This window comes from Pleurodeles waltl, chromosome 12 (genome assembly GCF_031143425.1).
Source record: "Pleurodeles waltl isolate 20211129_DDA chromosome 12, aPleWal1.hap1.20221129, whole genome shotgun sequence".
Classification (NCBI taxonomy): domain Eukaryota; kingdom Metazoa; phylum Chordata; class Amphibia; order Caudata; family Salamandridae; genus Pleurodeles; species Pleurodeles waltl.
This window is the reverse complement of record NC_090451.1, coordinates 21,539,617-21,566,895: the sequence shown is the minus strand read 5'-3', so window position 1 is coordinate 21,566,895 and position 27,279 is coordinate 21,539,617. Positions and strand designations below refer to the sequence as shown.

The window sequence follows — 27,279 nt, the reverse complement described above, 5'->3', positions numbered from 1 at the left end:
GGTTAATGGTTACTGCTTTACTCATTGGGTGGTGGCAGCTGGTTAATGGTTACTGCTTTAGTCATTGGGTGGTAGCAGCTGGCCAGTGCTCTACTTATTGGGTGGTAGCGGCTGGTCAATGGTCAATGCTTTACTCTTTGGGTGGCAGCAGCTGGTCAGTGGTCACTGCTTTACTCATTGGGTGGTAGCGGCTGGTTAATGGTTACTGCTTTACTCATTCAGTGGTTGTGGCTGGTCAATGGTTACTGCTTTAATCATTCTGTGGTAGCAGCTGGTTAATGGTTACTGCTTTACTCATTGGGTGAGAGTGGTTGGTTAATGGTTATTGCTTTACTCATTGGGTGGTAGCAGCTGGTCAATGGTTACTGCTTTACTCAGTGGGTGGTAGCAGCTGGTTAATGGTTATTGCTTTACTCATTGGGTGGTAACGGCTGGTTAATGGTTACTGCTTTAGTCATTGGGTGGTAGTGGCTGGTCACTGCTTCACTCATTGAGTGGTAGCGGCTGGTCAATGGTTACTGCTTTACTCATTGGGTGGCAGCGGCTGGTGAGTGGTTACTGCTTTACTCATTGGGTTGCAGCGGCTGGTCAGTGGTTACTGCTTTACTCATTGGGTGGCAGCGGCTGGTCAATGGTTACTGCTTTACTCATTGGGTGGCAGCGGCTGCAGACTAGTCTGTCTGCCCCATGTGTGGCGGACAAGGGTACACTCAGTTGTTCAGATGAAAGGTCTTCCTTCACACTTGCGTCCTCGGGCACCTGTATGGTCACACCAGGATTATCTGCTGGTCAGTAAAGAATTGCTGTACATTACAAGCACTGACGCTTATTCCAGGTTGGAAAGGACCAGACACCTCAAATACCCTACAAGGGGTGAGCGTGGGGCTGGAGCGGGGTGAGCTTGGGTGGTGGTCAGTGAAACACCAGTTTTCACACTGATACAAAATGTGAAATCCTAGCCCCCCTACACACACATGGCACCCCTGAGCCTTACTTTCTCATGTTCCAATATTTTGGGAAACATTTCATTAGAACTCGACAGAGCCCAAGGGTTAGGCGCTATGTAAAGTGGTAGTACTCACCTCCTGGGTTTGCAATGGGGTCTATGAGCGGTTGGCACCCACTGCAAGAAATTCCCTAAGAGTCATCTGTGCCATTTTGTTTCCATAGAAAATCCACTGGGCGTTGAATGACTGCTTGGAAGATCTTCCGAAAGTCGTCCCGCAGGAGAGGTAAGTGCGCCTCTGTCCGGGGAGAACTCAAGATCTGTAAGTTATCCATGTGGGAGAAGGACGGTTTCCATGAACATCCACCCTAGACCTCTGGGGCGGGGGGGGGGGATCTGGGCACAAGGCAAGCATTGTGATCCATGTGGGAGAAGGACTGTTTCCCTGAACATCCACCCTGGACCTCTGGGGGCGGGGGGTGTCTGGGCACAAGGCAAGCATTGTGATCCATGTCGGAGAAGGATTGTTTCCATGCACATCCACCCTAGACCTCTCGGGGCAGGGGGGGTCTGGGTACGAGGCAAGCATTGTGATCCAAGTGGGAGAAGGACTGTTTCCATGAACATCCACCCTGAACCTCTGGGGGTAGGGGGGGGTCTGGGCACGAGGCAAGCATTGTGATCCATGTGGGAGAAGGACTGTTTCCATGATCATCCACCCTGAACCTCTGGGGATGGGGGGTCTGGGCACGAGGCAAGCATTGTGATCCAAGTGGGAGAAGGACTGTTTCCATGCACATCCACCCTGGACCTCTGGGGGCGGGGGGGGGGGGGGGTCTGGGCACGAGGCAAGCATTGTGATCCAAGTGGGAGAAGGACTGTTTCCATGCACATCCACCCTGGACCTCTGGGGATGGGGGGGGGTCTGGGCACGAGGCAAGCATTGTGATCCATGTGGGAGAAGGACTGTTTCCATGCACATCCACCCTGGACCTCTGGGGATGGGGGGGCTGGGCACGAGGCAAGCATTGTGATCCAAGTGGGAGAAGGACTGTTTCCATGAACATCCACCCTGGACCTCTGGGGATGGGGGGGGGGGGGGGGGTCTGGGCACGAGGCAAGCATTGTGATCCAAGTGGGGGAAGGACTGTTTCCATGCACATCCACCCTGGACCTCTGGGGGCGGGGGGGGGGGGGGGGGGGGGGGGGTCTGGGCACGAGGCAAGCATTGTGATCCAAGTGGGGGAAGGACTGTTTCCATGCACATCCACCCTGGACCTCTGGGGGCGAGAGGGAGGGATCTGGGGATGAGGTAAACATCGTGTGCCCCCCCAGGCGCCTGTGGTACCAAAGCCGCGAAAAGCATGCGACTGACAGACACCTCTTGCTTTCAGTCCCTCCTGAGCCACAGTCCTTGATGCCAGTTTTCAGTAAATGCTGCCAGGTCCGCTCTGGGCCCGAGGGGCTCGTGGGCACAGGTCGCCGACACGTGTTTCGCCTCACTGGCACGGGATCCCACATCCTTATGCTTCCAAAGAAGGGGTGCGTGCCCCCCGGCTCCAGACCTGCACGCTCTTCCTTCCAGAGCCGGCCTCTCCCCACCCACCAGCGCCCCCACCTCGCCCCAGCCCGGTCCCCGGGGCCCTCGGCTCAGCATGGAGCCGCTTTGATATTTTATTCTGTTTTTTATTGATTGAATGCGTTATTGAACGGGACCGAGCTCCTCGCCAGTGACTCGCCGCTCAGGGGCCCTCCTGGCTCTCTCCATCTGCGCCTCCCCCCCTCCACCAGCACCCTCAGTACTCACCTCACAGTACAGCTCTCTGGACCTGCGCTCCCCGCTGCTCCTCGGCGCTATAATCCTGCAGCCCCCACTTCTGTCACAGCCCCTCCCTCGCCGGCACTGAGCCGCGCGCTGTCAAAGGGCCGAAGAACTGGGTGATTATGGCTCCCTGCTCATTAACTGACGATGACTGAAGTCCGGGATATCTCCTCTCCCAGCCCGAGGACACACAGCTGAGCAGGGGTGGTTCTTTTGTTGTATCCCTCGTTGTGGCCACCAAAGGATGCCAAGGGGTCGGTACTTCTGGGAGATGAAAACTCGTATTTGCAGCGGCCAGAGCTGCGTCCACCCACCAGAACACCGTCCACCCACCAGCATCCTCCAGACCTGCGTCCACCACCCACCAGAACACTGTCCACCCACCAGCATCCGCCAGACCAGTGTCCACTCACCACCACCCACCAGAACACCGTCCACCCACCAGTGTCCACCAGACCTGCATCCACCCACCAGAACACCGTCCACCCACCAGCGTCCAGACCTGCGGCCACCCACCACCACCCACCAGAACACTGTCCACCCACCAGCATCCGCCAGACCAGTGTCCACTCACCACCACCCACCAGAACACCGTCCACCCACCAGCATCCGCCAGACCTGCGCCCACCACCCACCAGAACACCGTCCACCCACCAGCATCCGCCAGACCAGTGTCCACTCACCACCACCCACCACCCACCAGAACACCGTCCACCCACCAGCATCCTCCAGACCTGCGTCCACCACCCACCAGAACACCGTCCACCCACCAGCATCCGCCAGACCAGTGTCCACTCACCACCACCCACCAGAACACCGTCCACCCACCAGCATCATCCAGACCTGCATCCACCACCCACCAGAACACCGTCCACCCACCAGCATCCTCCAGACCTGCGTCCACCACCCACCAGACCTGCATCCACCACCCACCAGAACACTGTCCACCCACCAGAACACTGTCCACCAGACCTGCGTACACCATCACACACCAGAACACCGTCCACCCACCAGCGTCCAGACCTGCGTCCACCACCCACCAGAACACTGTCCACCCACCACCACCCACCAGAACACCGTCCACCCACCACCGTCCACCAGACCTGCATCCACCCACCACCAGAACACCGTCCACCAGACCTACGTACACCATCACACACCAGAACACCATCCACCCACCAGCGTCCACCAGACCTGCGTCCACCCACCAGAACACCGTCCACCCACCAGTATCCACCAGACCTGCATCCACCCACCACCACCCACAGAACACCGTCCACCCACCAGCATCCAGACCTGCGTCCACCCACCAGAACACCGTCCACCCACCAGTGTACACCAGACCTGCATCCACCCACCAGCCCAGCGTCCACCCACTGGACCAGCGTTCACCCACTGGACCAGCGTGCACCAGTCCAGCGCCCACCAGATCACACGAGAAAGGCCCAGCAGTGACCGGCTCCAATGTGCCACCTTATCCACCCCTGCCACTCATGCAAACAACAGTGTGCGCGCGCCACCCCTGGGTCACAGGTCTAGAGCCACACACTTGGCAAAATGGTGCCACCGCAGGGGGCCATCGCACCAAAAGATACCAGGACCCACTACTTGGGATGTAATAAGATGATGGTGATGTCAGTGAACAGAACCAACTGGCCAGCACAGGCAGGACACGCCAACGTCAGTACTTGCACTTCCGGGTAGGTGTACTTCTGAATACCATGAACCTTACTGGCTCTTCTGGTTAGGGATGGTGTACTTGTAATATTATTATTCTTATAAACATTGTACCATGACCCTTAGTGGCACTTTTAAGTAGGGATTGTGTACTTCTGACTAGTATTATCATTGTACCATGAACCTTACTGGCTCTCCTGAGTAGGATTGGTGTACTTCTGAATATTGTTATTCTACATGTCTCTTACTGGCACTTCCGAGTAGGGATGGTGTTCTTTTAATATGATAGTACCATGACTCCTAGTGAAGGTCCAAAGTAGGAATGGTATACTTTTAATATGATAGTACTTACTGGCACTTCTGAGTAGGACCGGCGTACTTCTGAATATTATAATTAATATAGTACCGTAATCTGTCCTGGCAAATCAAAGTATGGATGGTGTACTGTAAGTATGACAGTACTTACGGGCACTTCTGTGTAGGGATGGCGTAGTTCCGAATATTATTAGTATTGTTATTATTACTGTACCATAAACCCGTACTGGCGAATCTGAGTAGGAATGGTTTACTTTGTGTAGGGACGGTGTACTTTTATTATGATAGTACATCATCCATGCTTTCAGTTCTGAGTAGGACTGGTGTACTATGAGTAGGGATGGAGTACTTTTACATTGAAAGAACATACTACCACATCTGAGTAGGGATGGTGTACTTTTAAAATATGAGTACAAGATCCATGCTTTTACATCTGAGTAGGACTGGGGTATTTTGAGTAGGCATGGTGTACTTTCAATATTGTGATACTTACTGGCACTCTTGAGTAGGGGTGGTGTACTTCTAATATGATAGTACAGTGATCCAAAGTTGCTCTTCTGAGGAGGGATGGTGTACTTCGAGGAATTTTAATATGATAGTACTTACAGCACTTACTAGCACTTCTGAGTAGGACTGGTGACTTCTGAATATTATTATTATTATCCAACCACATGAACCCGAACTGGTGAATCTGAGTAGGGATGGTGTAGTTTTAATGATAGTCCTTACCGGCCCTTCTCAGTAGAGTTGGTGTACTTTTAATGTGATAGTATGCACTAGCATTTCTGAGTAGGACTAGTGTACTTCTGAATGTTATTTTTGTACTAGAAACTCCTACTGTTGCTCCTGACTAGGGATTGTGTACTTGAATATGAGAGTACCCTGTCCTTGCGTACACTTCTGAGTAGGACAGGCGTACTTCAAGTAAGGATGGTGTACTTTTAAAATGGAAGTACTTACTGGTACTTCTAAATATTATTATTATAGTACCATAAACCTCTAATGGTGCATCTGTAGGGATGGCATACTTCTAATATGATAATACCGTGACTCAAGGTTGAAAGTAGGACGGGTTTCCTTTTAATATGATGGTACTTGCTGGCGCTTCTGAGCAGGGAAGGCGCACTTTAATATGATAGAGAAAGAATGAAGAGAAGAACCTGAGAAAGGGGAGCAGAGGAGGGATTTTTCTCTTTCTGAACACTATGCCACAACCTTTCCTCAATGGCAGCTGTATACTGTCTAGGTGGAGGGACGCCTGGTCACCACAATAACATTGCAGACTTTGGGAGGAAGGTCAAAAGGTGTCGTCTGCTGCCACTCCGTCTCCTCACAAGAAAGCAGAGACTGGACAGGTTCGGGTGGAGGACGCTCCCCTGCTGCTGCAACAGAAGGACCTCCCGAAGAGGCAGTCTGATTGGAGGATCGATGGACATACTCAATAGCTTGGGACTCCAGACTTTCCGTGCCCAGACCGGAGCCACAAGGATGAGTTGGGCCCGGTTGCTCCTGATCTTTGTGAGAACTCAGGGTAGGAGTAGTATGGGCAGAAAGGAGTAGAGGGCCTGAGGTCCACTGGAGATGAAAAGCATCTCTGAGCGACAGCCACCTTGGAAGCTCCCTTGCACAAAAGTGCAGACAATGCACATTCGACGGTGGTGAACAGATCTAACCAAAGCTGTCATTACTGCTGAAAGAGACCTTGCACCGCCTCTGGATGGAGATGCCATTCATGATCTGCTAGGCATCTTTGGCTGAGTTTGTCTGCCCTGGCATTCAGAGAGCCTGCCAGGTGTTGAACCACCAGGGAAATGCCCTGACGTTCCAGCCATGTTCAAAGACGCACGGCCTTTTGACAAAGGGTCCATGAACCCACCCTGCCAGGTTTGTTGCAATACAAAATGGCGGTGGAGTTGTCTGTGAACACCTACTCTAGCCTTCCCTTGTAGGGTAGAAAGGCTTTTAATGCCAGCTGGATCGCACAGAGCTTCAACAGGTTGATGTGGAGCCTGGATTCCGCTGGAGACCCGAGTCTCCTGATCTCCACCTTTCCCAGGTGGCCGCTCCATCCCAGGAGTGACCCATCTGTCAGTTCTGGTTGGGGAAGGAGAAGGGTCTGCCACTGACAATTGCGGTTTGTAAACCACCACTGCAGGTCCTTTGGCGCTCCCGCTGAAATCTGAACCATGTCTAAGAGATTCCCCTGATACTGCACCCACTGGAACTTCAGGTTCCACTGCAGAGCCCCCATAAGCCATATGGCATGTGTCACCAGCAGGATGGAAGAGGCTCAGCAGCCTCAGAGTCAGTCTCACCGAAATCCAGGATAGAGGCTGAAATATCGATCATAGCCTGAATATCTTGAACTCACTGTCCAGGAGGTTAAGCCTGAAACTGCACTGTGTGCAGAACAGCTCTGATGAAAGGAAGCATCTGAGAGGAAGTCAAATGTGACTTCGGCACATTTATAGTGAACCCCAGCAAGCGCAGGAGGTCTGCTGTAGTGTGGAGGTGGGAGACGACTGCCTGGGGCGAGCCCACCTTCAACAGCCAGTCATCGAGATGGGAGAACACTGACACTCCTGACCACTGCAGATGAGCTGGAACCACCACAGTCACCTTGGTGAACACCAGAGGGGGCTGGTAAGACCAAAGGGGAGCACTGTGAATCTAAAGTGCTCATGACCTACCGAGAACTACAGGTAAAGACCGTGGGCAGATAGGACTAGAAGGTGAAAATAAACATCCTGCATCTCCAACGCTACCATCCAGCCTCCAGTGTAGACAGGATCGGAGTGTGAGCATTCAGCATTTCTCCTCCATGAGGAAGGAATTGAGAGGTTGCAGGTTTATGATAGGACTAAGGCCTCTGCCCTATTTGGACACCAAGATGTAGTGGGAATAACAATGATGACCTACTTCTGGCGTCGGTATCCTCTCTATGGCTCCCTTGGTCAACAGAACCTAACGTCTTGGCAGAGAAGGGATAGGCGATCCTCCATCATCCTGTTGTATGTAGGGTGCATGGAAAGAGGGGTACTCACAAAAGGAGGGGAGTAGCCCCTTCAGACAATCGGCAAATCCCACCGGTCTGATGTTAAAGACGATAAAGGAGTGGTGGACTGGCCTGATACGGGGAAGGTTGGGCGCTGCGGTGGGTGGGAGGGTATAGATATGACTGGAAGCCCCTTCTGTGGCCACAAAAGAAGCAAACGGCGAATTGAGGGTGAGGGTGGGAATGGAAAGGCCCAAGGACATGATCGTAGCCGTGCTGTCCTTAAAGTGCTCCAGCGCTGAATCTGCCTTATCTCCAAAGAGAAAGGTGCCATCAAAGGGCATGTCCATAAGCCATGCTTGTAATATCAAAGGAAAAAACATCTTTCCAAATAAAAACATTCAATAGTCATTTTAATGCTCAGAAAAGTATTTATTGAGTAATTTTATTCAAGACACATTTAATTAAATCTAAAGTGTTTTTTCTTCCTTTTATCTCCTCACTTTTCAGCAATTACATAACATTTCAAAGTACCTACAATAGTACTCTGAAGATTTCACTACAAACATTTAAAAAAAACAATGATCTACACACAAGTACACACTTACTTTCAATATCTTTCAATCTATTGATTCAGTCATTAAAACATGCAATTGTTCTTAGTTTCTTCAAAAAGTGAACCCATACAATGTCAGTTACAGTACATAAACATGATTGTTATAGCTTCTCTTACACAGAAGTTTCTTTCCCTAAAATATAACCATTATATAAAATCATCTCAGTGGTTAATCCATTCTGTAACTGTAAATTGTGAGGTTATATTCGTTGTTCTACGTGCGTTTCTGCACAAGCGCCTTCCTCACGATAGCCACTATATGTCGGGTCTGTATAGTCCTCAAAATACCTGCAGGGAAAACAGTACAATACTTTTCTGAGCATTCACAAAATGTTACTAAGAAGAAAATATAAAAGGGAAACCTCCACCTACCGTGTGTATCGATTACAGAGCTTCCAAGCATGCAATATCTCAAGACATGCTGTGCCCCCCTTCACCGGGTCCTAATCTTGTGCTGATATTCAGTGCAAACGGAGCTCTGAAATCACGCAGATCCTACAGTGGGTATTAGTACATTGCTTCCAGAGCATTTTATGTCATCAAATGCTGCCCACTAGATATCAACCCCGATCCAAACTGTTAAGATACTTAACAAATGTAATTACCTGGCAGGAGTCAATCAAACAAATTCCTGGTAATGGGCTGTGTACTACAAGTACTCTCACTCAAGGATGCCTTTACAGCTTGAGAGCGAGGAAATACTGCCAACCTGAGCACAAAAGGAGAATGTAAGAGATATATGAATCCCTACGGTTAATCAGAAGTAGAAGACTAGAGGCCTCATCGGGCCACTCAAAATGCCCGTTGGTCTGAATCAACTTACTTTACCTGAAACCCTATGTACAACACATGTGTCCCTGCCTGATGAACAAGTTACTTTTCTTCGGTAACGCATTATCTGGTAAAGACAATATTGAGTTTCAGATTCCTTACCTTTGAATTTCCCCCAGTCGTCAGACTAGATCCGGAGAATTTTCTGAGCAGTACCCCTGCGCGCTGTGAGGTGGCGTCGATCAGCACCACATCCATCATCCGTGCCGGATAGGACGTTGTGGTTCCTTTATAGGTGCCACCACAGTGCACTGATATCAGTTTCTTTGACCAACTTTTCACACCAGATTTTTAAAAACTGACTACTGCTGCAGCAAAACTAAAGGGCCTGAAAGGGGAATCCCTGTCCCTAGAATTCAGTTCACAGAGCGGGGTAGAATGGGTGAGTTGGTAATCTACAGCTAGATATTGTCTCTACCAGATAAGGCATTACTGAGGGTAAGGAACTAGTTCATCTGACAAACACTTCTATCGGCAGATTCCTTACCTTTTAATTGGTACCATCCCCAGAGGTGGGTCTGCAAACCAAGATAATACTAGGAAGTCCTGCAGGACTGAACGGGCAAAGTACTCGTCCGTACAGACGTGGCTGTCCAAGCAGTAGTGTTTAGTAAATGTGTGCAGAGAAGCTCACGCTGCTACCTGACAGATGTCAAAGACTGGAACTCCACATACTAACAAAGTGCTCGCAGTTGTATCTCGGGTAGAATGAGCATGAAAGCCCGGACACCCCTTACCGCCAGCCTCTTCCTGGGGGTGCAAACCGCCAGAAACAGGCTGGCGGTAAGGGGGTCGTAATCCCCAGGGCAGCGCTGCAAGCAGCGCTGCCCTGGCGGATTACATCCGCCGGGGCCATTGTGGTGGTAAACCGCCGGCCCCGGCGGTGCGACCGCAGAGTTACCGCCGCGGTCAAAATACGCCGGGAGGCACCGCCAGTCTGTTGGCGGTGCGCCCGTCGTTTTGGCCATGGCGGTCATAATACAGACAGGGTCATAATGACCACCAATATCTAGACGCAGATTCCTCTGCTTAGAATTTCCACAGGCATTAGACTGGATCCAGAAAATATTTCTTGCACAGGACCCCTGCACCCCGTCAGGTGGCTTTATTTGGTTCCACGTGGCGGCGTACTCACCGTAGTGACGTTGCAGTCACCTATAGAGGCACCAACTCGGTGCGCAGTCATCAGTTTCATGACTGTACAAGCCAAGCGCACGGAGGCATGAAGTGCACTTACTTTGGTGTGTCTAAATTAGGGCCCTGAAAGGGATCATCCTAACCCCAGAAATCTGTCCACAGAGAATGGAGGAATGCGTTGGTCAGTAAGGAATTTGCATCTAGATAAGTAATTTGTTCTTCTGATACAGACATCTAGACGCAGATTTCTACCCTCAGGATAGATACTCAAGCAATACCATCCCCGGCGGTTGGCTGCGGACAAACTGCCTGAACTAAAAAGTCCTGCAGGACCGAACAGCTAAAATGACTGTCCTCACGGACCTGACTGTCCAGGCAGTAGTGTGTGGTAAATGTGTGCAGGGATGCCCACGTTGCTGCCTGGCAGATGTCCAGGACTGGGACTCAACGTGCTAACGCAGTGGTTGCAGCTTTTCCTCTGGTGGAATTGGCCCCCAGTCCCTCAGGAGGCTGCTTTTTAGCCAAAGCATAGGTGATGTCTCTACAGAGAATGACCCAGCATGAAATGGTTCTCTTCTGTACTGTCCGACCTTTCTTTGCCCCAACATTCCCCACGAAGAGTTGGTTGTCCACCTAGAACTCTGTTGTGCGGTTAAGGCAGAACAAGAATGCTCTTTCTGGGTCCAGATGGTGGAGTCACTCCTCTTCTTTAGAGGGATGTAGAGGAGAGTAAAAAGTGGGCAGGGTGACTGACTGGCCCACAGGGAATGGAGTCACCAATTTCGGGAGGAAAGAGGCCCTAGTATGAAGTACCAGTTTATCTGGGAGAACTGACAGGAACAGAGGCTTGAATGGCAGAGCCTGCAGCTCACTCATCCTCTGGACAGATGTTACTGCCACTAGAAAGGCTTTCTTGCAGCTGGAGGACAATTATGCAGAGTTTCAAAGGGAGCACACATCAGGAAGGTGAGAATCAGATTGAGATCCTGCCGAGGCATAATGAAGGGCATAAGGGGAAACATATGTACAAGCCCCTTACAATAGTGTACTTGAAGAGCGAGGCTTGGTCAGGCAGCCACAAGAAGGTAGACAGAACGGAAAGATAACTCTTAGGAGTAACCACAGCAGAGCAAGGATAGGAATGAAAAGAAGTATATCAGAAAGAGAAGCAGAAAGAGGGTCGATAGACTTTTCTGTACAATAATTAAAACAGTTTGCCATCTGCAGATGCACACCGTCTTGGTGGAGGGACGCCTGGGTACCAGAATAACATTACACACTTCAAGATTGAAGGCTGTCATCTGTCGCTGTTCAAACTCCATACAAGAAGGCGGAGAGTTGACAGGTTCGGGTGGAGGACCCTCCCGCTGCTGCTGCAACAGAAGATCCTCCCAAAAGGGGAGCCTGATTGGAGGATCGATGCTCATACTGATCAGCTCGTGATACCAGACTCTCCGTGCCTAGTCCAGAGCCACAAGGATGACTTGGGCCCGGTTGTTTTTGATGTTCTTGAGAACTCTGGTCAGAAGTGGTCTGGACAGAAAGGCGAACAGGAGGCCCGAGTTCCACTCGAAAGGAAAAGCATTGCCGAGTGATTTGCAACTTGGAAAAGCAAACACGCAAACTGGTGACATTGCATGCTCTCTGAGGAAGCAAACAGATCTAGCCAACGATCTCCCCACTGCTGAAAGAGGCCTTGTGCCACCTTTGGCTGGAGATGCCACTAGTGATCTGCTAGGCAACGGCGGCTGTGGTTGTTCGACCTGGCGTTCATAGAACCTGCCAGCTGTTGAACCACCAGGTTATGCCCTGTTGTTCTAGCCATGTTCAGAGATGGAGGGCCTCCTGACATAGGTTCCAGGACCCCAGCTTATTGCAGTATCACATGGCAGTGGTTGTCTGTGAACACCTGCACTAGCCGTCCCTTCATGGAAGGAAGAAAAGCTTTTAATGCCAGTCGGATTGCTTGGAGCTCCAGCAGGCTGATGTGGAATCTGGATCCCGCCGGAGACCAGAGTCCTCTGATTACCTCTCCCAGATGGCCGTCTCATTCCAAGAGTGATGCATCTTTCAGTTCTGTGAGATCTGGTTGAGGAAGAGAAAGAGGTCTGCCACTAACCCAATTATGATTCTATAGCCACCACTGCAGGTCTTTTGCAGTTCCATCTGAGATCAGGACCGTGTTGGAAAGATTTCCCTGATGCTGCACCCAATGGAAATTCAGGTCCCACTGCAGAGCCTGCGTGTGCCATCTGGCATTGAGTTAAAAACAGGATGCAGGAGACGATGAGGCCCAGCAGCCTTAGTCATTCTCACCGAAACCCAAGATAGAGGCTGAAACATTGGTATTGTAGCCTGAATATCCTGAGCTTGCTGCTCGGAAGAAAAGGCCAGAAGCTGAGCTGTGTCCAGAACAGTTCTGATGAAAGGGAGCGTTTGAGAGGCAGTCAGGTGTGACATCAGCATGCTGATAATGACCCCCATTGAACGCAGGAGATCCACTGTAGTGTGCAGGTAGGAGACAGCAGCTTGAGGGGACCCACCTTCAAGAGCCAGTCATCAAGATAGAGGAAGACTGGCACCAGTCATCTCCCCAGATGAGCTGCGATCACCGCCATCACCTTGGTGAACACCCAAGGGGCGCTGGTACGGGCAGAGGGGAGCACAATGAACTGAAAGTGCTTGCGACCTACCGTGAACCACAGATAATGCCTGTGGGCAGGCAGGATGGGAGAATGGAAATACACGTCCTGTAAGGCCAACGCTACCATCTAGTCTCCTTGGTCCAAGGCAGACAGGACCTCAGCCAGAGTGAGCATTTTGAATTTCTCTTCTTTAAGGAAGAAACTGAGGTTTCAGAGGTCTAGGATAGGTTGAAGACCCTTCCTGCTTTTGGATATCAGAAAGTAGCAGGAATAACAACCTCTGCCTACTTCTGATATCGTAACCCTCTCTATGGCTCCCTTCGCCAAGAGAGCCACAACTTCCTGACGGAGCTAGGTCAAATGATCCTCCGTCAACCAAACTCTCAGGGGTGAGGAAAGCTGGGTTCCCTGGGGCAATGGCGGTGGGCATTTGTCCTATTCTGGGGATGGGCCAAGTTCCCAGTAGGACATATGTAAGTGCTCAATTAAAGGGGAGCATGGGTTCAGATGAGGAAGCTCCAGACGGAAGGACTTATGTTAAGATGTTAGTTTTGAACGCCATAGAAGGTAGTTTCAGGTAAAGGACCTCTGCTGCACTCTTCACCACCACTGTAAAAGATTGTCCACTCTCCAAAGCCACAGTAGATGGAGAAGTATCCAGTTCACTGACTTCTCCCAGTTCTTCACACCAGTCCAATGATGACTCCAACTGGTATTCTGTAGGGCCCAGTGACCCCTGCATGTTCTCTCCCATGCCCAGCCCTTCAGAGTGTGGCTCAGACAGCAACCTAGGACGTATGAGTCCAGTCGGCACTGGAATCTGAGTTGATCAATGCTGTCCCTGGACTGCTGCCGGGAGCATAAGGTAGGGGCCGACGTTGGTGAAGGTCACAGTGGTATGACAGACATCGGTCCGGATCCATGGGGGCCCATCACAGCCAAGGCTGAAGCAGCTGGCACAGAACCTAAGAAGTGACACCCGTCCGGCAAGATGGCACTATATAGGTGACCACAACATTACTACTGCACCGATGACAGTGCAGAACTGAACACAGTCACCCAAAGGCATGGAGGGTACTGCTCAAGAGAATCTTCCAGATCCAGTCTAACGCCTGGAGAAATTCTGAAGAAAGGAATCTGCGACTAGATTTCTCTATCAGATGGTTTAGGATGTCTGCTGTGGCGCTCAGAGATCCTGCCAAATGTTGAACCACCAGGGATATGCCCTGGTCCAGCCACGTCCAGAGGCGCAGAGCCTCCTGACAAAAGGTCCACGACTCCACCCCACTTGTTGCAGTACCACATGGTGGTGGTGTTGTCCATGAACACCTGCACAATCTTTCCCTTGATAGAGGGAAGAAATGCCTGATCACGCTGAGCCAAAATCCGGTATCATAGCCTGAATATCCTGGACTCGCCGCTCATCAGGATAAGACCAAAACTGCACTGTTCCCAGAACGGGGGGGGGTATGTGTGGATATGTGTGTGTGTGTGGGGGAGGGGGGGGGGCTGTGTGTGTGTGTGTGTGCGCGCGCATGCACGTGTACGTACACATATATAAAAAGAGAAAGAAGTGTGGCTCAATGGTTAGAGCGGCAGACCCTGATGCAGAAATCTGGCCCGGGACCAGGGTTCAATTCCCGCCTCGGCGGGTCTTGGACTCAATTTCCTCTGACCTGATAATTCTCACCTCAGTGCCTAATCTAATTAATGGGTCCCACTCTGTAACTCTGGGCAATAGCTTGCTTAATCTCCACAACGGCCTCAACAGCGCTGGGATGCTGTCTTCACCTTGGAGGTTGCCCAGGAGTGGGCACCTCACAGGGAAAAGCCAGGAGGGGTTCCACAGCGGTATGCGTACAGCGCCTTGAGACCCTAACGGGTGCGCTATACAAGTACAAAGTTTACAGTCAGCTGTGATTTTGGCACATTTATGGTGAACCCGTGTAGGAAGCTGGCTCTGTATATACTATCTCAAAATTAGATATAGTGTGTACAGAGTCCAGATGTTCCCCAAGAGGCTTGACAGAGGCAATAATAGATAATTCTAATGCTCTATTTGAGGTAGTGTGGTCGGGCAGTTAGACTTATCAGAGGGTAGTGTTAAGCATTTGTTGTACACACACAAACAATAGAAGAACCACACACTCAATGACTGAACTCTAGACCAATAGGTTTTTATATAGAAAAATATTCTTTTGTTAATTTATTTTTAGAACCACAAGATTCAGATAGCAGGTAAGTACATTAACTGTAAGGTATTTGCATAGGTATGGTTAGAACTTTGAACCAAAACAGTAATGTACACAATTTTTCATAAAATGGCAATAAGCTATTTTAAAAGTGGACACTGGAAAATTCAACAGTTCCTGGGGGTGGTAAGTACAGGTTAGTTTTTGAGGTAAGTAAAGCACTTACAAGTTCAGTCTCCGGGGCATAGGCAGCCCACCGTTGGGGGTTCAAGTCAACCCCAAACACCCAGCACCAGCAACACAGGGCCGGTCAGGTGCAGAGGTCAAAGAAGGGGCCCAAATAACATAAGTGCCTATGGAGACTAGGGGTGCTCCGGTTCCAGTCTGCTAGCAGGTGAGCTACCTGCGTCCTCAGGGAGCAGACCAGGGGGGGGTTTGTAGAGCACTAGGGGGGCCCCAAGTAGGTACACAAAGTACACCCTCAGCGGCACTGGGGCGGCCGGGTGCCGTGGGCAAACAAGGCGTTTGGTGTGTAATTGGAATCAATGGAGGGACCCGGGGGTCACTCAGATGATGCAGGCAGGGCACAGTGGGGGCTTCTTGGGCCAGCCACCCACTGGGCAAGGGTGAGGGCTGCCTGCTGGTCAATGGTGCACCGGTGGTTGGTTCTTCACGGGTCGGGGGGGGGGCTGTGGGTGCAGTGCTTTTTCCAGGCATCGGGTTTCTTTTCACTGGGCAGTGACGGTCAGGGGGGTACTCTGATTCCCTCTGCAGGCATCGTCGTGGGGGTGCAGAGAGGTTGGCTCAGTGTACACACAATGTCGGAGTCACCTGGGAGTCCTCTCTGTGGCATTGGTTTCTCTGGACATGGGCGTCAGGTGCAGAATGGTGAGGACTTGCGCTTCTTGAGTGAGGCGGGAGTCCTTCAGAAGAGATTTCTTCTTCTGTTCTTCTTTGGACAGGGCCACTGTCCACAGGAGATCTTGATCCTGTGGGATGCAGGCAGTCCTCTGGAGGTTTTTCAGAAGTTGCTGGACCTGCAGGATGCGTCGCTTTTCTTCTGCAGGTTCTTTGAAGCAGGAGACAGGCCGGTAGGTCTGGGGCCAAGTCAGTTGTCGCCTTTCATTCTCTGCTGGGATATCCGCTAAGCAGTCCTTCTTGTGAGGTCGTCAGGAATCTGAAATCCTGGGTTCAGGGTCACCCCTAAATACTAAATTTAGGGGTGTGTTAGGGTCCTAGGGCAGTAGCCAGTGGCAACTGTCCTTGAGGGTGGCTACACCCTCCTTGTGCTCCCTCCCTTTGGGGAGGAGGGCACATCCCTATCCCTAATGGGCTAAATCCTCCAAAACAAGATGGAGGATTTTCCAAGGAGGGGGTCAATTCAGCTCTGGTCACCTTAGGGGTGGACCTGGCTGAGGGGGTGGTGACTCCTTGTTTTTCTCATTATCTCCTCAGACTTGCAGCCAAAAGTGGGGGCAGTGGCTGGAGGGGCGGGCATCTCCACTAGCTGGAGTGCCCTGGGGCGCTGTAACACAAAGCCTGAGCCGTTGAGGCACAAAGGCTCTCACCCCAGAGGGTCAGAAACTCATCTCTCAGTGGCAGGCTGGCACAGACCAGTCAGTCTTTCACTGAAGGATTGGGTAACATACAGGGGGCATCTCTAAGATGCCCTATGTGTGCATTTTTTAATAAATCCAACACTGGCATCAGTGTGGGTTTATTATTCTGAGATGTTTGATACCAAAACTTCCCAGTGTTCAGTGTAGCCATTATGGAGCTGGGGAGTTCGTTTTTGACAAACTCCCAGACCATATACTTAATATGGTCACACTGTACTTACAATGTCTAAGAATAGACTTAGACACTGTAGAGGCATATTGCTCATGCAGCTATGCCCTCACCTGTGGTATAGTGCACCCTGCCTTAGGGCTTTAAGGCCTGCTAGAGGGATGACTTACCTATGCCACAGGCAGTATTTTGTGGGCATGGCATCCTGAGGGGTATGCCATGTCGACTTTGCCTTTCCCCCCCCCCCCCAACACACACAAGCTGCAATGGCAGTGTGCATGTGTTAGGTGAGGGGTCCCTTAGGGTGGCACAACACATGCTGCAGCCCTTAGGGACCTTCCCTGGTCACAGGGCCCTTGGTACCACTGGTACCTTTTACAAGAGACTTATCTGTGTGCCAGGGGTGTACCAATTGTGGAAACAATGGTACATATTCAATGAAAGAACACGTGTGCTGGGGCCTAACCAGGCCCCAGCACACACTGTCAAGTCAGCATCAATCTCAGGCAAAAAGTTGGGGGGTAACTGCAACAAGGGCCATTTTCCTACACCCAGCGAATGCAGGAGGTGCGCCGTAGTCTGGAGATGAAAGACGACTGCCTTGGGGGAGCCCGCCTTTAACAGCCAGTCGTTTAGATTGGGGAAGATTGAAACCCCTAACCTCTGCATGTGAGCTGCAACCACCGCCATCACCTTGGTGAACACTCGAGGGGCGCTGGTAAGGCCAAAGGGGAGTACAGTGAACTGAAAATGCTCGTGGCCTACTCTGAATCCCACGTAACGTCTGGGGGCAGGCAGGACGGGATTATGAAAATAAGCATCCTGCAAGTACAACGCTACCATTGAGTCTCCTGGGCATTTTGAACTTCTCCTTTTTGAGGAAGAGATTGAGGGACCGAATGTCTAGGATTTGGCGGAGGCCCTTGTCCTTTTTGGGTTGCAGAAAGTAGCAGGAATAGCAGCCACAACCTATTCTGGCACAGGAACCCTCTCTATAGCTTCCTTGGACAAGAAAGCCGTAACTTCCTTGTGGAGAATGGACATCTGATCCTCCGCCATCAGATTGTAGGACAGTGGCATGGACGGAGGGGTAGTCTTGAAGGTGAGGGAGCAGCCCCTTCGGACTATCAGCAAAACCCACCGGTCTGGCGTGATGGACTGCCGTGGGGGGTGGAGGCAGTGGGCAGATTGTCCAGACCGCTGGCCACCTGATCCACAAGGTCAATGGATCCTGCGCACTTGTGCACGCAGAGGCTGGGCATCATGTAAGGCACAGTGGCTAACCAGGAATGGACTCGGTTGGAGGCCTTATAGCCATAAAAGGGCTGAAAGGCAGATTGGGGGCAGGGAAGGGGCGGGTGAAGGACCGCCTTGAGGCCCAAGGACCTGGCTGTGGCCCGAGAATCTTTGATCCATCAAGTCTGCCTTGTCTCTGAAGAGACGGGTGCCATCAAATGGCATGTCTATCAAGGTAGCTTGGACATTCCCTGAAAAGCCAGACGTCCTCAACCTCCTCCAGGCATGGGGTCTCAGGACCACTGTCAACGGACCTGTTCTGCCTAGCAATTCGGTTGTGTCCAATCCCCTTCGTTGCGCCTCTCCCATCGTCAACAGCCTGTAAGAGTACAGCCGGCCTCGTCTAGGACCTGTGGCAGGACTTACCCAATCGTATCCCACAGTATGTGAAAATTACGAACCACAAGGCATGCAGTGTTTATGGACCGCAATGCAAGGCTGGTGGAAGAAAACATCTTCTCCCCAAGTGTGTCCAATCTTTTGGATTCCCTATGCGAGGGAGTGGAAGGGAATGCGCCGTGGGAGGTAGAGGCTTAGATAACTAAGCTCTCAGGGGTGGGGTGTTGCATTAGAAAACGTAGCTCGCCTGGAGCGGGACGATGGCGCTTGGGCAATTGCCCTGTTCACCGGAGCCACTGTGCTGGGTTTGGATCAGGTACCCAGTAGGACATCTGTGAGGGCCTCATTAAATGGGAGCATGGGTTCTGAGATAAAAATTTCAGGTTGTGGCACCTCTATCAAGAGATTAGTCTTGACGGCCACTGAGGGCAGCTCAGGGTCCAGGACCTCTGCTGCCCTCCTCACCATCATAGCCGCTGGCATGAGAGAAGGAATGCCAGTGTCTGGAGAGGTGTTCAGTCCAATGGCTTCACTTAAGTCTGCTTGCCACTCCAGAAGTTATTATTCATGGAGCTGGTATTCTTAAGGGGCCAGTGACCCCTCCCATTCATCCACGGATTCCAAACCATAAAAGAAACCATAAGAGAAAGGCTCAGGATCTGACCTAGGAGGCAAGGCTCCTGCCGGCGTCAGAATCCGCTTCATACGGGGTCGGATTACAATGGGGATGGCGTTGCCCGTGGGCCAACGGCACCTGGAGCCTTAGCGAAGGTCAGGGTGATATGACTGAAACCAGTCCAGATCCAGGACTGGATCCTTGGGTGCCCCCCAATGCCAAGGTCGAAGCTGCCAGCAGTGAACCTGGATAGGTTCCTTCCTACTCTGCGGGGCTCGAAGGGGTTCCAGTGTTGTCAGACTTCCCAAAAATGAGGAGCATGGCTTTGTAAAACTTGTTTCTCAAGATCAACGCCCTCCTCAAAAAACCCAAGGCGGACCCAAAGGACCTCAAGAACTTCTGGCCTAACTTCCGGCCTATTTCCCTGCTCCCCTTCCCGGCAAAAGTCATTGAGAAGGCTGTCAACAGACAACTGACCTGCTTCCTCGAGGAGAACAGCACTCTGGACCCTTCCCAATCCGGATTCCGCAGCAACCACAGCACCGAAACTGCCCTCATCGCCGCCACCGACGACATCAGAACCATTTTGGAAGATATCAAAATCGTGGCCCTCATCCTCCTGGACCTCTCAGCCGCATTCGACACAGTCGGCCACCACACCCTACACACACGCCTCAGCAATGCAGGAATCCGCGACACAGCCCTGGAATGGATCACCTCCTTTCCCACCAGCAGAACTCAGAGAGTCCGCCTCCCTCCATTCCGCTCTGAAGCCACCAAAATCATCTGCGGCGTACCCCAGGGTTCGTCCCTCAGCCTGACCCTCTTCAACATCTATATGGCTCCGCTCGCTAACATCGCCTGATCTCACAAGCTCAACATCATCTCATGCACTGACGACACCCAGCTGATCCTCTCCCTCACCAAGGACTCTGCCAAGACCAACCTCCATGAAGGAACGAAGGCCATTGCCGAATGGATGGAGAACCACTGCCTCAAACTCAATTCCGACAAGATTGAGGTCCTCCTTTTTGGCTGCAACCCCTCCACATGGAATGACTCCTGGTGGCCTGCCACACTCTGATCCGCTCACTCTCCCACCGACCACACATGCAACCTATGATTCACCCTGGACTCCTTACTATCCATGACCCAGCAAGTCAACGCCATCTCCTCCTCCTGCTTCAACATCCTCTGCATGGTCCGAAAGATCTACAAATGGATCTCCAAGGAAACCAGAAGAATAGTCACCCAAACCCTCATGAGCAGCAAACTGGACTACGGCAATGCCCTCTACACCGGAGCCATGGCCAAACTCCAGAAAAGGCTGCAACGCATCCAGAACTCCTCCGCACGCCTCATCCTGGACATCCCCCGCCACTGCCACATCACAGGCCACCTAAGAGACCTGCACTGGCTCCCTGTCAACAAGACAATCACCTTCAAACTCCTCACCCACGCTCACAACACACTGCACAACACCGGACCAGAATACCTCAATAGATGGCTCTCCTTTTACACCCCGACAAGAGAGCTCCGCTCCGCTGACCTCGCCCTCGCAACCGTCCCATGCATCTGCAGAACTACAACCGGCGGCAGATCATTCTCACACCTCGCCGCCAAGACGTGGAACACTCTTCCCAGCCACTTGCACCAGACCAAGGACCTCAACTTCAGGAGACTAATCAAGACTTGGCTGTTCAAGCAGTAGCATCACCCCTCACCCCCCTTCAGCGCCTTAAGACCCTCACGGTGAGTAGTGCGCTTTACAAATTCCTTGATTGAGTAAGGTAGAGGTCTCTGGCTCCCGGAAACTCAGGGAGTTATGGAGTCGGCCCGGCTCTGCAGAGTGATGCCTAAAACCTTTGAAGCTCCCTCGTCTCGTTGGCCAACAGATGAGAAGAAGCTGAAGAACACCTTGACTCCTTTGATTTCTTCTGCTGCTTCGACTTACACGATCACCCTGAGGACTTGGAGTGGGATGACGACGGAGGACTCCCAGGACCTTTCTCTTGAACGAGATCGCAACACGTGCGGAGTTCAGCATCGGGTAACCATCAGCTTCAGGGACCACTCCCTCAAAGCCTTCGGAAGCATAGACTGATACTCGGAGCACGACTTTGGGTTGTGGTCGCACTCCAGGCACCAACGACAAATGAGGTGCGGATCCATCATGGACATCGCCCAATGACAAGATTCGCAGGACTTGAAGTCAGTCTTTGTGGATGACATCCTCGACGCACCACGAGTAGAACACTTGCAAAAAAGTTCGACAAAAAGTCAGAAAAATTCTGTCACAAATTTACTAAGGGGTAGCTCTCTATGGACCAGCGCTTGCTGGAGCGAAAAGAACTGACATCAGCGTGCCGGGGTGGCGCCTATATAGGAACCATCACGTCGTACCGAGCGCAGACGACACCGACAACAGAGCCAATCAATGCCAACAAACGGTACGCAGGGGTACTGCTGACAAGATTCTCTGGATCCAGTCTGATACGAGGGGGGAATTCAAAGGTAAGGAATCTACAACTAGAAGTCTCTATCAGATATTCACATAACTTGTACTTTTTAATTATAATGAGATCTGAAAGGAACCATAAATTGCAAATATTAAACTAATATTATTAACTCAAATCAACGCCTACCACAACTGATAATGTATATGGAAGCAGACTGAGGCTGGGAGGCAAAATGGTAATAGGAATGTTCCCAAACGGAGACTCACATACAAAGCACTACTCGTACGCTAGGGCAGTGCACGAGCAGGGAATACCTGGAACAGCTATATAATAATCGCAGGAACTAAATAAATTACTAAATCGCCCGTTCCATGCAGAAGAAACAAACCAAGCCCAACTCGCAAGTCTATCTGGTACCCCATCCTACTTACCTAGCGTTATAAACAGGGGAATCCTCATGTTACGTCAGCTCTGATGTACTGGGTATTGCAAGGTCTCACAATCCTCCTGCTCCATTTTTAAAGTACTGGAAACATACTACAGCCCCACCCCCCTGTGCAACAAGCGACTTAAAGCTTAGGGAGGCAGTCAGTCATTTTGGAATGGCTAAGGAAAAACAGAAAATAACCAGAAAATAATAAGTGAGACTGAATCTAGAAAAAGAGAAACATTGCTTTGGTAAGATTATTTCAAATTTTCCATGGATGTCCAATCCCATTGGGACCTGCCACCCAGCTATGAACAGATGTGCAGAACCTCTAAGAACCGTCATCCATTTTGGAAAGGATCTGAGAAGCTTGGAATATCCTGGCAATCGAAAAGAATACTAGATGTGAAGGATAAGGGCATCACTTTAATCATATTGTATTTCATTTTCCAGAAGGATGTCCCCACTGCAGCCTGAGATATGTCTTTAAAGTAAAAATTCAATACACTTCTCTTAACTTATGCACTTTTGTCCCATCCACACTCTTTGGGTGACAATTCTCTTTAGAATTAACCACTGAATATCATCTGCCTGGTGGTTATTCTCAACAAAATGTTTGATAATAAGGGTGGCTACTCTGAGTTGTAATAGCTGATCTATGTTCCTTACGCCGGGTTTGAAGGTATTGTCCTGTTCCCCCCCCCCCCTATATTCGCTTTCACATTGGCATACAAGGAGATAAGTTAATTCAATGTCTTGCAGTTCGTCAGAGGTTTGAAAATAATAGTGTAACTATAGGAAAGTACCATCTTGCCTGGCATGTTACCCCAATTTTTTACTTGTATGTATGTTTTTGCCTGTGTCACTGGAATCCTGCTAGCCAGGGCCCGTGCTCATAGTGAAGACCCTATGTTGTCAGTATGTTTGATATGTGCCACTGGGATCCTGATATCCAGGACCCCAGTGCTCATAAGTTTGTGGCCTGAATGTGTTACCTGTGTGGTGCCTTACTGTATCACTGAGGTTCTGCTAACAATAACCTCAGTGTTTATGCTCTCTCTGCTTTTAAAATTGTCACTGCAGGCTAGTGACTAATTTTACCAATTCTGATTGGCACACTGGAACACCCTAATAATTCCCTAGTATATGGTACCTAGGCACCCAGGGTATTAAGGTTCCAGGAGATCCCTATGGGCTGCAGCATTTCTTTTGCCACCCATAGGGAGCTAAGACAATTCTTACACAGGACTGCCACTGCAGCCTGAGTGAAATACCTTCCACGTTATTTCACAGCCATTTTACACTACATTTAAGTAACTTATAAATCACCTATATGTCTAACCCTCACTTACTGAAGGTTAGGTGCAAAGTTACTAAGTGTGTGGGCACCCTGGCACTAGCTAAGGTGCCCCCACATTGTTCAGGGCAATTTCCCCGGACTTTGTGAGTGCGAGGACACCATTACACGTGTGAACTACATATAGGTCAATACCTATGTGTAACTTCACAATGGTAACTCTGAATATGGCCATGTTACATGTCTAAGATCATGGAATAGTCCCCCCATACCAAATCTGGTATTGGGGTGCCAATCCCATGCATCCCCGGGGCTCCAGCATAGAACCCGGGTACTGCCAAACCAGCTCCCTGGGGTTTTCTCTGCAGCTACCGCTGCTGCCAACCCACAGACAGGCTTCTGCCCTCCTGGGGTCTGGGAAGCCCAGTCCTAGGAAGGCAGAACAAAGGATTTCCTCTGAGAGAGGGTGTTACACCCTCTCCCTTTGGAAATAGGTGTTAAGGGCTGGGGAGGAGTAGCCTCCCCCAGCCGCTGGAAATGCTTTGAAGGGCACAGATGGTGCCCTCCTTGCATAAGCCAGTCTACACCGGTTTAGGGAACCCACAGTCCCTGCTTTGGCGTGAAACTGGGCGAAGGAAAGGCGAATGACCACTCCCCTGACCAGTACCTCCCAGGGGAGGGGCCCAGAGCTCTTCCAGTGTGTCCCAGACCTCTGCCATCTTGGATCCAGAGGTGTGAGGGCACTCTGGAGGCCTCTGAGTGGCCAGTGCCAGCAGGTGACGTCTAAGACCCCTCCTGATAGGCTCTTACCTGGTTAGGTAGCCAATCCTCCTCTGTGGGCTATTTAGGGTCTCTCCTGTGGGTTTCTCTTCAGATAACGAATGCAAGAGCTCACCAGAGTTCATCTGCATTTCCCTCTTCGACTTCTGCCAAGGATCGAACGCTGACTGCTCCAGGACACCTGCAAAACCGCAATAAAGTAGGAAGAAGACTACCAGCAACATTGTAGCACCTAATCCTGCCGGCTTTCTCTACTGTTTCGAGGTGGTGCATGCTCTGAGGGCTGTCTGCCTTCACCCTGCACTGGAAGCCAAGAAGAAATCTCCTGTGGGTCGACGGAATCTTCCCCCTGCCAACGCAGGCACCAAACTTCTGCATCACCGGTCCTCTGGGTCCCCTCTCATCTCGACGAGCGTAGTCCCTGAAACACAGGAGCTAGATCCAAGTGACCCCGACAGTCCAGAAGTCCTTCTGTCCAAATTTGGTGGAGGTAAGTCCTTGCCTCCCCATGCCAGACAGTAATCCTGTGTACTGCGTGATCTGCAGCTGCTAGGGCTTCTGTGCACTTTTGGAAGACTTCCTTTGTGCACAGCCTAGCCAAGGTCCCCAGCACTCCATCCTGCATTGCTCAACTCACTGAGTTGACCTCTGACTTTGTGGGACCCTCTTTTGTTGTGCTGAGATGACCGCCATGCTCAGATTTTCTGAACGCCTGTTCAGGTACTTCAGCGGGTACTGCCTGCTTCTGCGTGGGCTCTCTCTGTTGCTGAGTGCCCCCTCTGTCTCCTCCTCCAAGGGGCGACCTCCTGGTCCTTCCAAAATCTTCAACTGTGACTCTTGCAGCTAGCAAGGCTTGTTTGCGGTCTTTCTGCGTGGAAACAACTCTGCATCCTCCAGCACGCCGTGGGACATCTTCTGACCAAAGGAGAAGTTCCTACCGAAAAAAAAGGGGAGAACCCAATCCCTCTACCCTGCCTTGGGTAAATATAATATCAGTACAAAAAGAAGTGGCAGGTAGAGATAAATTAAATCATGAATTACACGAACAGTCCTATATTCTGTTGCTCATGAGTTTATTATTTACTCCAATTTTATTTCTAATGAATTACTCAAAAAGCATAAAAGGATGAATGGTAACAAAAGGATTAGCCACCTTACAAAAATTATATTACACTAAATGACACTAGACATAACAAACGCAATAATTCCAACTGAGAATTTATCATTTTTAAAAACCAAATCTTAAATCAATGCCCTATACATTTGAATAGTGGTCACTGTTTATACTTCACAAGTGATCCACTTTTATCTGCTAAGTGACTAGGCTTTTCACTGCATTCATTTATCACCACTTTGTGCATTTCTTTCACACAAACATGATAAAATGCATCTCAAATATTTACAATAAGGTGCATTATTTAACAAGCCCAATACACTTGCAAAACAAGAAGATCGACGCGTTTCGGCCTGCTGATTAAAGGCCTCATCAGGATTGGGAAAGGGCAATAGTCATTCTTAGTGTCAGGGATTCACACCAAAAAGCCGAGATTTCATCTCTCTTCTCCAATATCTTTCAATGGTGTACACTTGTACCCGTCTGCAAAATGCTGTAACCAAAATGTTAGTAACACACATAACGCGGCATCCTCAGGTGCTGATACAAACGCGCGAAATAGCCAGCGCTAACCGCGGACCCTGCACACACGGAAGCCGATGGTTACAGCATTTTGCAGACGGGTACAAGTGTACACCATTGAAAGATATTGGAGAAGAGAGATGAAATCTCGGCTTTTTGGTGTGAATCCCTGACACTAAGAATGACTATTGCCCTTTCCCAATCCTGATGAGGCCTTTAATCAGCAGGCCGAAACGCGTCGATCTTCTTGTTTTGCAAGTGTATTGGGCTTGTTAAATAATGCACTTTATTGTAAATATTTGAGATGCATTTTATCATGTTTGTGTGAAAGAAATGCACAAAGTGGTGATAAATGAATGCAGTGAAAAGCCTAGTCACTTAGCAGATAAAAGTGGATCACTTGTGAAGTATAAACAGTGACCACCATTCAAATGTATAGGGCATTGATTTAAGATTTGGTTTTTAAAAATGATAAATTCTCAGTTGGAATTATTGCGTTTGTTATGTCTAGTGTCATTTAGTGTAATATAATTTTTGTAAGGTGGCTAATCCTTTTGTTACCATTCATCCTTTTATGCTTTTTGAGTAATTCATTAGAAATAAAATTGGAGTAAATAATAAACTCATGAGCAACAGAATATAGGACTGTTCATGTAATTCATGATTTAATTTATCTCTACCTGCCACTTCTTTTTGTACTGACAAAGGAGAAGTTCCTGGCACCTTCCGTTGTTGCAGAATCTTCGGCTTCTTCCACCCGGAGGCAGCCCTTTTGCACCTTCATCTGGGGTTTAGTGGGCTCCTGCCCCCCTGGACACTTTTGTGACTCTTGGACTTGGTCCCCTCCCTTTACAGGTCCTCAGGTCCAGGAATCCATCTTCAGTGCTTTGCAGTCTGTTGTCATCTTCGCAAAATCCTCTATCACGACTCTAGTGTGTTTCTGGGGAAATAGTAGTACTTTACTCCTACTTTCCAGGGTCTTGGGGTGGGGTATCTTGGACACCCTTAGTGTTTTCTTACACTCCCAGCGACCCTCTGTAGACTACACTAGGCCTGGGGTCCCTAAGTGGTTCGCATTCCACTTTTGGAGTATATGGTTTGTGTTCCCCCTAGACGTATTGTGTCCTATTGCATTCTATTGTGTTCTACAGTGTTTGCACTGCTTTTCTAACTATTACTTATCTGATTTTGGTTTGTGTGTATATTTTGTGTATATTACTTACCTCCTAAGGGAGTATATCCTCTGAGATATTTCTGACACATTGTCACTAAAATAAAGTACCTTTATTTTTAGTACTTCTGTATATTGTGATTCTTATGATATAGTGCGTTATGATATAAGTGGTATAGTAGGAGCTTTGCATGTCTCCTAGTTCAGCCTAAGCTGCTCTACTACAGCTATCTCTATCAGCCTGAGCTGCTAGAACACCTCTATTCTACTAATAAGGGATAACTGGACCTGGCA

General features: G+C 50.0%; 1 protein-coding gene across 1 annotated transcript in view; it reads left to right on the top strand.

Moving 5' to 3' along the window:
- The window catches only part of GRIN3B (glutamate ionotropic receptor NMDA type subunit 3B), a 270,250-nt gene that overhangs the window by 214,157 nt on the left and 28,814 nt on the right, over positions 1–27,279 (top strand). Inside the window, exon 8 of the mRNA XM_069217846.1 lies at positions 1,171–1,232. Within this exon, the coding sequence (XP_069073947.1) occupies positions 1,171–1,232 (62 nt within the window). The remainder of the gene's footprint in view (positions 1–1,170; positions 1,233–27,279) is intronic.